Source organism: Cercospora beticola, chromosome 4, assembly GCF_033473495.1.
Source record: "Cercospora beticola chromosome 4, complete sequence".
Taxonomy (NCBI): domain Eukaryota; kingdom Fungi; phylum Ascomycota; class Dothideomycetes; order Mycosphaerellales; family Mycosphaerellaceae; genus Cercospora; species Cercospora beticola.
In genome coordinates this window covers 3,576,762-3,590,277 of record NC_088938.1, presented here as the reverse complement: position 1 = coordinate 3,590,277, position 13,516 = coordinate 3,576,762, and the positions used below count along the sequence as shown (strand labels likewise).

Here is a 13,516-nt window from a genome sequence, read left to right as displayed (position 1 = left end):
CATATACAGCGGGCTGCGATGTGTATGCTTCTAATTTGCGAGCGGATACAAGGGCAACTGGCCCCGCTACGGAGCGGTCCACCGAGAGGCTACGGACCCGGAATCTGTATTATTAACCTTATCTCAGAATGGCGAGGTCGAATTACCTCTTCTCATCGATAAAGCCAAGGAGCTCAGCATGCAGTAAGGAAATGGAAATGGAAATGGAAATGAGATTGGAACTTGCTTTCACACACACATTTCGATGCCGTGACTCCATATGCTAGCATGCCTGCGAGCGAATGTGACTGACGCAAGTGTACCTCGAATGCAAACTACTGCTATGGAGTCGTTGGGCTGCTCCACCGTCTTTGTTGAGCAAATCCAGCCAGCGATGCCTAAAAAAGTTGCAAAATCCGAGTTGGCTGAAAGTCTGGTTTCGACGAAGCGTCAGTCACATCAGAATGACCCGGGGCCTTTACAACCAGACACGGGGCGTTGGTGGCCGAAGTCACTTGATCTGTCGTTTCTCGAGCACATGGCGGAATCTCGGACTCACTTCTTGACAAAACGAGATCTTGCTCGCAACGTCGGACCTTGCAAGTAAATAAACCACATTCCCGGTATCCCGAGCACACTTATTGCTCCCAGCACCGAGATACCCTTCTCTATTCCGAGCCTTCCATACAAAGGATTACCGGCATGTAACAGCCCGGCAGCCGCAACAGATCGGCACAAATCATTTGCGGCAAACAGACTGGCCGCGTAGCGAGGATAAATGCGTGGCAGATACACGCTCAAGCATTGCAGAATGATGTAGACTCCGGTGGCGTAGATCGTCACACCTAACAGACTGACAATCCAGTGTATGCTTCGATGTGCTGTCCAACCGAACAGGAATAGCCCAATTGGAGGAAGCACACAAGCTACCAGTGCAGGACGGAGGCATTCTTCGTGAGGTTTTACTCCTTCTTGGCGAAGTTCCCTTTTGTGAATCCACTTGATGTAACAGAAGTAAAGACTCCCTCCTAGTAGGCAAGCCACAAAGATGCTCAAGAATGCAAGGCCAAGTTCTCCGAACGTGAAGTAGTACCTGAACAGGTATACCCGTGGGAAAGCGTCAAAGAACGTATAGTACGACCCGTAGACGAACGAAGTGTAGAGATTGGCGACCGTGACTGCCGGATCTTGAAGTGTGATTTGTACTGGCTTGACGATCGCATTTCGCATTGTCTGGTAAACAAGTCGTAGTCGGTTCTGATGGACGCCGTAGGTAGCGTCTGTGTTCTGCACACTGAGAACGGATTGTCTTCTGTTGTTTCGTATCTTGGTCGCTGGATCATACGTCTCTGGCAACAGGAGCACTAAGATCAAGGTCGGAGCGGTCATCCATACAATCTCCCACATACCGTATCGCCATCCCTCCTGTGGAACTAAGAATCCCGAGATCAAGGGCCCGAGAGCTGGGCCGCAGTACGCAGCGGCGATCCAGACAGCCAGGGAATAAGGAAGCGTCATGTCTGGAAACAAATCATGCATAGAAGCACCTCCATTCGCGAGGCACGGGCTTCCAAAGAAACCTTGTAGGAATCTCAAGATCAAAAATGTAGTCCAGGTCTGCGCGGTTGCGGCAAGGATACTTGAGCCCAGAAAAATGATGAAAGTGAATCCGTAGACTGGGCTCCTCCCGATAAAGTCCAGCTCACTCAGTGGTGCCCAGAGTAAGGGACCGAAACCGTCTGTGAAAACAGAGTAAGCACCAATAGCATACGCATTGCACTAATACATACATGCTAGCACGAAAAGAGACAAGCCTAAAAGTGCGCCTTGCTCCGTGACGTTGAACTCGAGCATTATATCAGGTATACCGATGATGTAAATGGCCGACGAAGCGTATACGGCAAACCTGACATTGGTCAGTTCTGAGTGTCAACTACTCTCGGAAGTACTCACGTGTACAGGCATATAATGCCAGCGATGGCAATCTTCTTGATGGTCGGCCATTCTTGGACGGCAGTGGACTGACCATTTCTCATCGAATTCGGGGTGGCTGAAATGGAAGCATTGCAGTCTTTCGGTCCAGCCTGGGACACGCCATAGTTTGACCCAGGACTGACAGGCTTTGCACTTCGTCCAGATTCTTGTCTTTCTTGCACATCAACAGACTCTTGCAGATTTCTTCGTGCAACCAAGTTGAATACAAGTGCAACGCAACTCCCTTGCAGCCACGTCATGGTCACTTTACCGAGGAATTTCACCGCGTGTGTATTGTCTATTATGTCGGCGTCGCTGCACCTAGTGTCTTCGATGTTCAACCACCCTACAGGATGCGGGCGAGCACATCATTAACGTAGCAACCTTTGACCGAGGTCAGCCATCGAGTGAAGGATGTCGATCCTCGTAGCCTATTTCTCCATCGAAACCCTAGTTTGTGGAAGTTGCACGACGGCCATGGGGCATGAGCTTCGGCGGTGCGCTTTTCGACATTGTCGAGGTTCGTATGCTGCAAACATTTCAGCTTTGCGGTAGATCTGCATGACCAATGAAGACACCCGTGCTGGGCAAGCTGCAGGGTGAAGTGCAATAGGATTGCCGGATGCAAAGTTTCACTTCTACTGCCGAGACGGACCCCCATACACATTGCTCGTTTAGGCAAAGGCACTCATACGAAAAAGCACATATAAGGAGTCTAGCCGGTACAGCCGCCGTCACGATCCTGAGGTTGTGGAGAAACTGCCTATGATGCCAGGAACATCCTATTGCAAGCTTCGTGAGGAACGACCTTTTGAGCGATCTACGAGCACGGTCCGATTGAATGCTTGCTGAAACCAACAGCCGCCAACAGCCTCGACGCGTATCCTGGCCTCAAGCACAAAGGAGGCTCATGCATTCGTTGCGAGGTCGATGCAGCCCTATGCGTTGAGTCTGACATCTCACAAATCTGGTTAGACACTTCTTCCTAGACGGCTAGCACACCTGCACCAAAGAGCACCGTGGCTTCTGGATCTTAAGAAATCCATGAAGCTGGAGAATCTGCAATCATGCTTGTGGTGGTTACCAGACTGGTCCCATCGAATACAGTTGAGCATTCGCGGATGATCGAAGCATTGGTTGAGGCATGATTCTTCTAAGGCACTTGGCGTCGTTGTCACGCGTCCGTAGGCTCACGTTAACTTGGAGTGACGTGGAGAAAAGTAGGTTCTTGTCAGCGTTTTAGCATGCAGTCAATCTCATTCGGGAATCCAGCAACTGCAGAGAGCACTTCCAGCTGAGGTAGCGAACGATTCGATCTGCTCGAATCAGTTGGCGTAATCCACCAGCTTTTGCAATCGTTTCCAGTATTTAAGTTGGCTCAATTCCAGTCACGTCAGTCGCTGAGCATCCGAGACCCGCGTCTCGGCTGCCCGGCCTTCTCATTGATCCGTCATATTGTCTTCTCCCTAGCCCCCGGAGAACTTGACAAGACCTAGCAGAACCTTGATCATACCAACAGCTCGAGGGATCCCCTTCTTCACAGACCCTGATAGTCCCGCGGCTCAAATGGGCTTGCTCACAGAAATCGATTTGCTTCACCATGCAGTCCCTTGACGACAGCTAGCTTATCGAAGGTCGTTCGCGTTCGTTCAAAGACGCTCTCTGTCCTTGATCGGTAGACAGATATTCGAGCGATGATTACTCAAAAATCTTTCGTCGATGATGGAAAGCGATTCTTCCGGGTGGAATCTGGAAAAGGTTGTCTCTGAGAAGAATAACGACCGCGTGAACGATGCACTACATGGCAAAGTGGTATTCCTCACCGGCGCCACAGGTATGCTTGGGATAGCACTAGTTGTCAAGATGACACTTGACACAACGATTGATCGAACTTACGTACTTGTCCGTGGAGGCTCAGGTACGTGTGCCGATCCGCTCAATCCTTCCCACCGCCTGCTGACTGCAGTAAGAACGATTCTGGACCCGCATGCGACAATACCTTCCTGCAGCACTTGTAGAAAATGTGCGTAGTAGCAAGAAGATTGTTGTCATGCGTGGAGACATCACATGTCCGCAACTAGGCCTGCAACAGGAGATCATCACTCTTCTTCAGCGAGTGGTGACAATATTCATCCATGCAGCTTCCACGATCAATCTCAAACAGAAAGTGGAGCATACAACCAAGGACATTATTTTGTCATCACTCGAGGCCGCGAAGCTCGCCATCAGTTGTGCGCGCCTTGAAAGATTTGTGTACGTCTCCACGGCGTACGTCAATGCCTTCTTACACTTTCAGGCGAGTAAAGGTGGATCGATCTCAGAATGCCGAGTCGAAGAGCGTACCTATCCTCTACGCAGCGATGATTCTGTTGACAGTTCCGCTGCAGAGCTGAAGAACCTCCTCGAATTCGGAACGACGCCAGAGTACAGCTGTATTCCCCACCCTTACGCGTATTCATACGCCAAGCATTTGACGGAACGCTTGCTGCTGGAAACGTTCAAAAAGGCTGGATTGGAACACGCATTGATGATATTTCGCCCTTCAATCTTCGGACCGGCAGAGCGTGAGCCTTTCCCACAATTCGAAGTGGCCGGTTCCGCGCCCGGCTCTTCTATGCTGGCTTTCATTCTTGCAAGTCCACCTGTGAGAGCACGCTTCGCATGCCACATAGCAGATCCGGCAAATGCAAAGTTTGACGAGATTCCGATTGATATGGTAGTCAATCGCCTGCTTGTTCACATCGCATACGGTACAAGCGGCTGTGTTCACGCGGTTTCTGGGCCTTTGGGATCGACACCCTTCGCTAAGACTTTCAAAGCTGTCGTGGAATTTCGTCCTTGGTGGTGGGGAAAGCCAAGAGTGAGGTGGTGCACAGAAGAGAAGGATGCCGCCAAAGCCTGTTTCATGTCCAAAGTTTGGATGATTCTTGGATGTTCATTCTCTTTCTCCCAGAAAAAGACACAGGATCTCTGGTTGTCCATGGACGATGCGACCCGAGCAAATTGGCCATTATGGAGAAGTCGACCTCCGGGGGATATGCATGACTGGTCCCGACGTATAGCGAATGCAAACACTCTCCTATGCGCATTCGTGCGGAAGCGCTACGGCCGATTTGGAAGCTTTGCGGCGGCAATGATTCGGTCGAAAGCAACACCAGAACCGGAAAGTCATGAGCGAGATACTGAGGATTGGATACCAAGGTCGCCATAACACTCTGAAGGGCGCGCGGGCTTCCATCAATCCGCTCTCCGAGGTACATGCATTGTGTATTGCGAGCGAGTGTGAATTTTGAAGACGGCCCGCTGGCCGGGCTGGGTGTCAAAATGCGTTCTGGGCACTACGGCACTTTCAACCTATTTGCAACACCAAAGCAGCCCGCTAATGTTTACTCTATCGTGCGTTTCATGCTTCTTGTAATTGTCATTGTGTTCCATTCATTCAGCGCGATGTTCTTACCTGGGCTTCTTGCAGCGACATCTGTTCGAAGCCGCCGCTGGGCTCAACATCTGTCATCAGCCCCCTCTGTGCTTCTTCATCGTTTCTCCCGCCACTGCCTACAGTCTGCTCCTTGGTATCGTTTGAGTTTCTCTGGAAAGCAACAACGATCGCGGATCCCAGGATCAAGCTCGAGCCAATTATGGATAAGATGCCAGGTGTGTGGCCGAAGGCCAGCTTCTCGAAGGCGATGGCAAAGAGCATTTGCGTATAGGTCATGTTTGTGACCCGTGAAGACTTCTCGTAGGACAACGCAGCGGCAAGCAAGAATTGCTACAGTTCGCTGTCAGCCGCGTCATCGTCACTTTACGCCAGGATTAACACTTACCATGACAAACCCACACACTCCAAGGAAGAACAGAAGTCCCCACTCCTTCATTCCGGAAGGCAGCAGAAAGCCAATGCTGGGCAACGCAAGCTGCATGACGATGCTAATTAACGTACACCACACAGCGAAATAGTTGACGCTGATAAGCGGATGAGCTCTCTTCCCGATCCATCTGATTGTGGTGAAGGCGCCCGTGGCTCCGCAGACCCCCACAAGTGCAACACCTACACCAGCCAGACGTTGAATTGGCGTGACATTATCGTAATCGCCAGCATCTGGCTGAGACGGCGATGCATCGCCAGGACTGCCCGCAGGTGGCTCATCCGCTGCATTGCGAATGGCGTTGAAGAGGGAAGCTGGATGAGCGATGAACAACACACCGACTAAAGATACGAACGTTCCAATCATCTCAGCTCTGGTGAAGGGTTCGTTGATCAGCTTAGAGCACACCCAGCAGGAGAGTCCAGGAGCAAGAAAAGTGATCACGACCGCATCGGCCAGCGGCAGATAGAGAAGCGAGTAGTACATCCCGAAGACGCCTACATTGATGGTGAAGATAGTCAGCGGTCGTCCCTTGTAAAGTAAGTCCGTGCGGACAACATACCAAAGAAGCCGAAGAATCCTCTGGCAACAAGCAGCCAGCGAACCTCGGGCGCTCCGAAGGGAAAGTGAGGCGTCTTGGCACAATGCATGTACGCCATGGCAAGTAGCGCTGTGATGCCCATCCGAGCAAACAAGATCTGGAAGGGGTGCAGGCCATTTCCGTGGTTGCCCTCAACTTCCAAAATCCGAGTGGTTACATTCATCAAGACGCCAAAGAACTGAGCGAGTACCATGAGGAAGATGCCCTTGTTCCGAAACCACGATGCTCTGAATCTGGCACGCAGGCTCTGGTCTTTGGGAAGTCCATGATCAGCCTGGCTCGTTCTGCTCGGCCTTCTAATCAGTCGGATCTGTTCGAAATCCTCTGTTGATAGTATGGATAGCGCATCTGGTGAGAGAGGACGAACGGGACCAGCTGGAGGTGCCGAGAGGAACGATTCAGGTCCGCGAGTTGTAGCCTGCTGGTGTCCCGACTTGGCTGGATATGCTACATTGGCATCTTCTCGACTGTGAGATGGTGGCGAGAGGCTGACCTTGTCTCCCTCACCACTGGCGCGTCGCACGTTCATGACCAGGCATCGAATCCCACGCGAGCCTGAAGACGGATGAAGATCTCGAATCTCCGTGTCAGTGGCGAAGATCAGCAAACAGCGTGCGTAAAGACGAGACCCCGCAACGAAAGGAAGTGACAGAGAATGTCAGAGAGGATGGAGGAGGAGAGAGGCATGACGGGAAGTGAAGTCGAATCGGTCATCGGGTGCGTGCAGTCATCGGCCAGCGACCCACTCCCACCCGCGCGTGCAGCACCAAGTCACTAGTTAGTAGAAAGGCGCCCGCCATCGGAGGCGCGTCCATTTCATCACGCACACCGCGAGAAGCGCATGCACTTGCACGTGGGCGGCCCGTTGCGGTAATGCGCGGTCATGTCGACATCGCTGATCGGCCGCTGTACAATCCTGGTCTCGTTCCGGTGTGCTGGTGCATCCAAAAGGTCATCTGGAACGCGCTTGTCAATAATCCCACGCTGCATGTCTGACAAAGTGGTGTGGTGAAAGTAGACGAGAGCGGCGCGGCAGAACGTTTGACCGCGCTCGCCAAGCCTCGCTCTTACCGCGGCTGCTGCTGACCCGAGGCTGTGGACACTTCACGTCTCCTTCGACACGCCTTCCTGACGCGCACCAGATATAGACATAGAGCCACGTGTAGATGCAGTGACAGTGCACTCAGCGATCCAGAGACTGCGACACGATTCCAGATCCACCATGGTACCACCGGGAAAGTCCTTCGAGGACTACTATCGAGCCGTCGTAACAGCTCCTGGCTTCGAAAACAGGAGCCCAGAGGAAAGAATCAACGCCATCCTGGCCATTAGATGCCCGGAGGACCCTCGTTTCCTCAGCCAATTTACAGAAGAAGATGTCAAATTAGTTTCATTCACCAAGCAGAGCGATACAACATGCAAGGCCGTCTTCAGCTTCAAGGCGACCCGATATTACTGCAATATCTCGGGAAATCTTCACGGCGGCGCCCAGGCTACTATCTACGACATGTTGACCAGTTTCGCAATGCAAGCGATTGGCATCAAAGGGTTTTGGTTGAATGGTGGGGTCAGTAGGACACTGGAGTGCACTTACCTGAGGCCGGCACCTGAAGGGACAGATCTGTTGTGCGAGGTGGAAGTGCTGTCGACTGGCAAGACACTATCGCTACATAGAGGCATCATCAAGCGAGCAGATAATGGCGCGGTTATCAGTGTGGGGAAGCATGACAAAGCCGCGGTGATGGTGAAAGCTGGAGTTGATGTGCCGTCGAAGTTGTGAGCATCGCGACAGAGTTGCTGGATACCTGACCACGAACGACGGATCCACCCACAACATCGCTGAGCGCCATTATAGACGCAAATACCGAGCTCATGGGCAGGACGCGCGTCGAAGCGATTTTCTGGCTATGAACACTTCTCAATACACCCTATCTGATAGACGAAACACAGCCATTGCTCTCCATTCGGTAGCGACAGTAGCATCATTTCCTGACTACAACGAGGAGCCCATCAGGGAAGAGAATCATGGTTGTGGCTGTGTTCCTGTTCTCGGCTGTTTTCGGCCCATCGCCTTGGTACAATGAAGTCAGTATCTGCAAGATCCAAATCTCAAGCACAACTTACCATGCAAGGACCACAAGCTTCATTCTTTTTCGGGACAGACCGGTTGCAGCCGAGGTGGCGATAGAAGCAGTGGTATCTTCCTCCTTGAGACATGGTTGGATTGGGTTGTTGCTAGTTGGCGCGAGGCTGAGCTTGGGGAAGTGATGCTTGGGTGGTGGTCGCTTCGTGATGTTATTGAAACTGGAAGGAAAGAGCTGTCCGGCGTTGGCTCTTTTATGCTGTCCATGGCTACTCAACCCCATTGTGAATGGTGATGGCCACTGTTGCTATACTTCGTGCATGATGCGCGGTGGTCTCCACGAGGCGAATCTACAATACTATTGGTTGAACCATTCACAGTCGAACAATACTGCATCATCGGACCTGCCTGGCAGCCAATACTGTGACCAGGAAGCAGTCGATCGATGGGACTGTAGTGACTGCTCCGTTCAAAGTCCTCGTTTGCGAACACAATGCAGCCACGAGGGGGTCGCTCGGCAACGCTTGGCTCCTACCTGCACTTCCCTCTTGCTCCACTCCGCGACGCGCTGAGTGTCACAGTCTTTTGCGCTCCCGAACGCGCCAAATTTCACAAGTCAAGGGTTCGACACCGCACGATATCGCTATCGTCTATCGCTATACAACAGAAGCGAACATGTGTCGAAACTGGGGAGACTCCTTTTTGAACGCTCATTGCGATTGTCAACGAACTGTATGGGGAGGGCCACCGGCTCGTCTAGAAAGCTTCTCGGAAGAGCTCCGCTCCCAATCGTACTATCATTGTTGGCTGCTCACGGTATGAGGAAAGCGCTGCGGATTTACTCACAGCCTTCGAGTCTTAGCTGATGATTATAGTTGACTCTTCCAAGATATGGCCGAATTTAGGGACACCGCACAAGATTGGGAGCAGAAATAGCGGAAGCGCTTGAACGGAATGGGTGTCGATACGACCTATACTACTTCCAGGAAGGCCGCCGATACTATATTGCCGCTGCGCCCGACGTGAACTTGACGTATTTGGTCGGAGGCATTCCCGAGCTTTGGAGGGGCTCCCGGGGATGGCGGATCGATCTCATACATGCACCATTGCCAGAAGCTCCGCCACAGGCGGTCGCAGCTACGTCGCCCACTACCGTACCTGATACTAAGAGGACAACTGCGCAGGCGACAGATGCATCATCCATCCCGGTGGATGATGTCGAGAGAGATGATACACCGGCGGCATCACAGCCTGCTCTTGCAAATGCCATACAGAGTGATGGTGCAGAGGCAGCATCCACATCGCCCGCTATCGCAACTGAAAGCAAGAATGATGCCGCACCTGTGGCAGCCATATCACCTGCTTCGGCACAAGTTGCACACAATTATGCACCCAAAGATACACTGAATGACACCGCACAGCCGGCAACCACACCACCCATTCCCTCAACTGGTCCACAAATTGACGCCCCAAAGTTGAATCCCAAACCTGCTTGGCAGACTCCGGGAAATGCCAGCTCGATGACCGATATCAAAACTCCTTCAAAGGACAGAGACTGGCAGATGCAATATCCCACACTTGGTGAGAGCATGGCGATGCGCAATCAGCAGAAACGAGCCCAAAGAAATGCAGGTGATCGAAACGACACTCCAACTTCGGAGCGCGCTCCATTGGAAGATGAGACGGCCAGCCACGCAGAATGTGCTGAGGAAAGCGAGCCAGGGTCTGCCGACGACTTAAGGCAAGAGGAGGAAGACCGCATCGGCGAGCTGGGATCTGCATCTCTGGATAATCAGTCTGCCGTCACAGTTATGCAACAACCTACAATTGCAAACGATCGCGAGCCAGAAGAAATGGAGCCCGCCGAGACGCTTGAGTCTGCACATGTGGACGACAAGCCAGCAGGTCAGGCGGAGCAAGCTGAACAACACTCGAGCACCCCAGCAAGTGATAGCGAACATATGGCGGAAGACGCAATTGGGGAACTGCAGTCATTGCTACGGACGGAGGCAGACAGCCCGGCAGGACGCACTGAAATCGCCTCGTCGCTTCCTGCGAGCGATCCCGAGGCAGAAGCAACGAAGCCTCCATCTTTCAGCGGCAAGGGCTATGTGAAAGTTGACTTTGAGGAGCATCAGGGGTCGAAAGCATCCAAAAGGGCTCAAAGAGCTGAGAAGAAGGAGGAGAAGCGTCGACGGCACCAGGCTGCACAGAGAGACTGAGATTGGTGAATCACGGAAGATGGTAACGCAAGCCTTTGTAAGCATTGCGTGGATTTGAGAAGCTCAGGAAAGGTTTCAACGTCTCCAACATTAATCTGTTCCTTACGCACGACACTCGCTGCCGATCAATGTATCTCTGTGAGTTATTTTGTTTCGTAGATATGAGTGAGATTTCACACCTTATGCGCCTCTTGACCCTTTGTACGTCCGAACCACCAGAGTCTTGGAGTGGAGTCAAGTATCTTGCCCGCCATTTACGCTCTCAAGGCCGTCAATGGCGAGACTGGAGCAAAAAGACCACCTACTGCGACAACTCTCGCAGTTTCAATTGCAAGCCATTGTTGCCCATCGGCTTGACCGTGATGAAGCCACGAGGCGAGATCTCCTCTTCTTCATCCGCCATCTCGATCTGGAACCGCATGATCAACGCCGCGACCAAACACTTCTGCTCTAATCGAGAAAAGGCCTGGCCTGGACAACTCCGCGGTCCGTAGAAGAATGTCAAGAAACGCATTGGGTCCGCATCCTTCACGTTCTCCGAGCCCTCTTTCGTCAACCACCGTTCAGGTCTGAATTCTTGAGCGTCTTCGCCCCAGAGTTTCTTGCTACGATTGGTCGCCCATGGACAGAGGAGGACAAATTGATCTTTTGGTATGTGGTGCCCCAGGATACTCGTCTCGCGGACCGACCAGCGGGGCGAGATTGGTGCTGAAGGGTATAGGCGTAGTTGCTCGCTGATAACAGCATCAAGATATGGCAGATTGTCGAGATCGGTTGCAGTCATGGAGATATTTTCGACTCCCGTGAAATGGGCTTTGAGCTCGTCTCGTAGTCGCTTTTGAATTTCTGGGTGCTTTGCAAGCAGCCAGCAAGTGAATGCAAATGCAGAAGATGTAGTCTCGTGCCTGTGCACATAGTCAGATCAAAGATCTCTTCAAGCAAAGGAGGACTCACCCAGCAGCAAGAAACGTCAACAACTGATCCACCAGTCCATCATCCTTGAACTCCCCAGACTGCATCAACACAGACAAAATATCAACCTGCGAGTCCTTACCACTCTCAATATCCTGCCTCTTTTGCTCCACCAACTTTCTACACAACGGCCTCAACTGGTACCTCCCCTCCGCCGCATTCCGAAACTTCGTAAAAAACGGCATCCATCTCGCAAGCTGCAACGGCGGCGGAGCCCCCAAAAGGTCAAAAATAATCCAAATCTGCGCCCCAGCTTCCCCAAAAACCCTTCCATACTGCAACGCCAACTCATTATCCGAATTTCTCAACGAATCAAACTCCCTCCCCAAAGTCGCAGCACAAATAATATCAATCGTCGCCCTCGAAGCCCACATATTCAACTCCACCACTCCCGTATTCCGTTCATCGTCACCCTCACTCACAACATCCAATTGACTCGCCAGAACATCCGCAAGTTCCTTCGCCTTCTTCCAGAACACCGGCACCAAATCTCTCACATGTTTCCCAGAAAATGCAGGCGCGACACTTTTCCTTTGCATTTTATGCTCATCTCCTTCAACAACAATTAACCCACGTCCAGTAGTCTGCTCCAAAAACTTCCGTCCAATATCCGGCTTGACATAATCGTACGCTCTCGTGACCAGAACTTCTCGAATCGCGTCGGGACTCGTGACTATGACATGCGGAGTAGCTCGGAAGAACCCAGCGTAATATATCAGTCCCTCATTCGGGACTTCGTCGATCCATCTGAGGAAACAGTTTCCTCTCGGCTCCTCCCACGTAGCTCTCGCATGGCCGAGCAAGAAGCTGTCTCCAGAAGGAGTCGGCAACTGTCGCAGTGGATTATTCAGATTTCCGAGTATAGCTTTTCCAATCTTATACGCTGCATACAAGTAAAGTATAACAGGCAGCAAGAAAATCGCCTTTCCACGTAGGCCCAGGCTTGTGAAATCCACAAACTGCAGCGCAATGGCTAGCAAAGCCGGCGGAACGCTAGCATAAAGGACTGCGAAACCTTTACTTTCGTAAATCGACATGTTGTGTTCGGGTTGCGAGAAGAAGTTGCTGCCTCGGCGTGTGGTGGTGTTATGTATGTTACTTCCGACTTTCGCGAAGCAAGCTCAGCTAGGTGATCCTTCCGATCCTTCATGAACCACTCATCTCCTGAGAGAGGTAAATTCCTTGTCGCCGTCATCAACTTTTGACTCACGGATCCTGAGCTTAACAGATCGAGGTTTCAGTCATATGACCCTTGAAAGCTAACATCACGTACTCACCGATGCAGTCGTTTGAACGCTCTTTCAATTTGGATTCTTGTATCGTGTGCTACAAAGCCTTAGTCAGCTCATCGTGAAGTATGTCCGAGGTGTGGCACGATGTCCAAGGCTTGTTGTAGGAGGGGAAAGCGCTTGGCCTCGAAATAGTGACGGACGAATTCGTGCGGCGGACGAGATGAAACGAAAGCAGGTTGTAGATGCAACGGTCTTCTAGGGTCAATGATACGACTGCGCTTATGTCAGGCAAAAGGCTATTTGTCGCTGCACGCTGTTCGCAACTTCGCAGTGCAAGATGGGATATGCATCTGCCACAGACCAAATCCATGCTCTGGCATCGTCCGCAAATCTGCTCTAGCGCGCCGTATTCGGATCCGGTAGGTGATATAAGTGCGCAAGCATATGAGCCACATCACGGATGACGCGGACCATAAGCTGCGTTTCGACAGGATGCTGATATCGAAAACCGACATCGATAACGTGGAGCAGTCTGTCCCTTGCCGTCGTATGTCCGTTCTGTCGTCCGGATAGTTCTCTGCTAGCGA

At 51.9% G+C, this 13,516-nt stretch overlaps 6 protein-coding genes across 6 annotated transcripts; 3 read left to right on the top strand and 3 right to left on the bottom strand.

Annotated features, from left to right (window-relative positions):
• Positions 1-534: 534 nt before the first annotated feature.
• Positions 535-2,213, bottom strand: RHO25_007029 (uncharacterized protein; the record flags this gene model as incomplete). The annotated part of the gene is made up of 3 exons (XM_065602878.1): positions 535-1,718; positions 1,770-1,885; positions 1,933-2,213. 3 exons carry the CDS (start codon positions 2,211-2,213, stop codon positions 535-537), a joined length of 1,581 nt encoding a protein of 526 aa, XP_065458950.1.
• Positions 2,214-3,672: 1,459 nt separating this feature from the next.
• On the top strand, positions 3,673-5,164 carry RHO25_007028 (uncharacterized protein; the record flags this gene model as incomplete). Its single annotated transcript, XM_065602877.1, has 2 exons — positions 3,673-3,871; positions 3,924-5,164. 2 exons carry the CDS (start codon positions 3,673-3,675, stop codon positions 5,162-5,164), a joined length of 1,440 nt encoding a protein of 479 aa, XP_065458949.1.
• A 228-nt stretch (positions 5,165-5,392) lies between these two features.
• Positions 5,393-6,949, bottom strand: RHO25_007027 (uncharacterized protein; the record flags this gene model as incomplete). Its single annotated transcript, XM_023597810.2, has 3 exons — positions 5,393-5,722; positions 5,778-6,316; positions 6,382-6,949. 3 exons carry the CDS (start codon positions 6,947-6,949, stop codon positions 5,393-5,395), a joined length of 1,437 nt encoding a protein of 478 aa, XP_023452850.1.
• A 693-nt stretch (positions 6,950-7,642) lies between these two features.
• On the top strand, positions 7,643-8,200 carry RHO25_007026 (uncharacterized protein; the record flags this gene model as incomplete). Its single annotated transcript, XM_023597809.2, has 1 exon — positions 7,643-8,200. One exon carries the CDS (start codon positions 7,643-7,645, stop codon positions 8,198-8,200), a length of 558 nt encoding a protein of 185 aa, XP_023452276.1.
• Positions 8,201-9,178: 978 nt separating this feature from the next.
• Positions 9,179-10,725, top strand: RHO25_007025 (uncharacterized protein; the record flags this gene model as incomplete). Its single annotated transcript, XM_065602876.1, has 2 exons — positions 9,179-9,319; positions 9,409-10,725. 2 exons carry the CDS (start codon positions 9,179-9,181, stop codon positions 10,723-10,725), a joined length of 1,458 nt encoding a protein of 485 aa, XP_065458948.1.
• A 301-nt stretch (positions 10,726-11,026) lies between these two features.
• On the bottom strand, positions 11,027-12,734 carry RHO25_007024 (uncharacterized protein; the record flags this gene model as incomplete). The annotated part of the gene is made up of 2 exons (XM_023597807.2): positions 11,027-11,630; positions 11,680-12,734. 2 exons carry the CDS (start codon positions 12,732-12,734, stop codon positions 11,027-11,029), a joined length of 1,659 nt encoding a protein of 552 aa, XP_023451784.1.
• Positions 12,735-13,516: the final 782 nt, after the last annotated feature.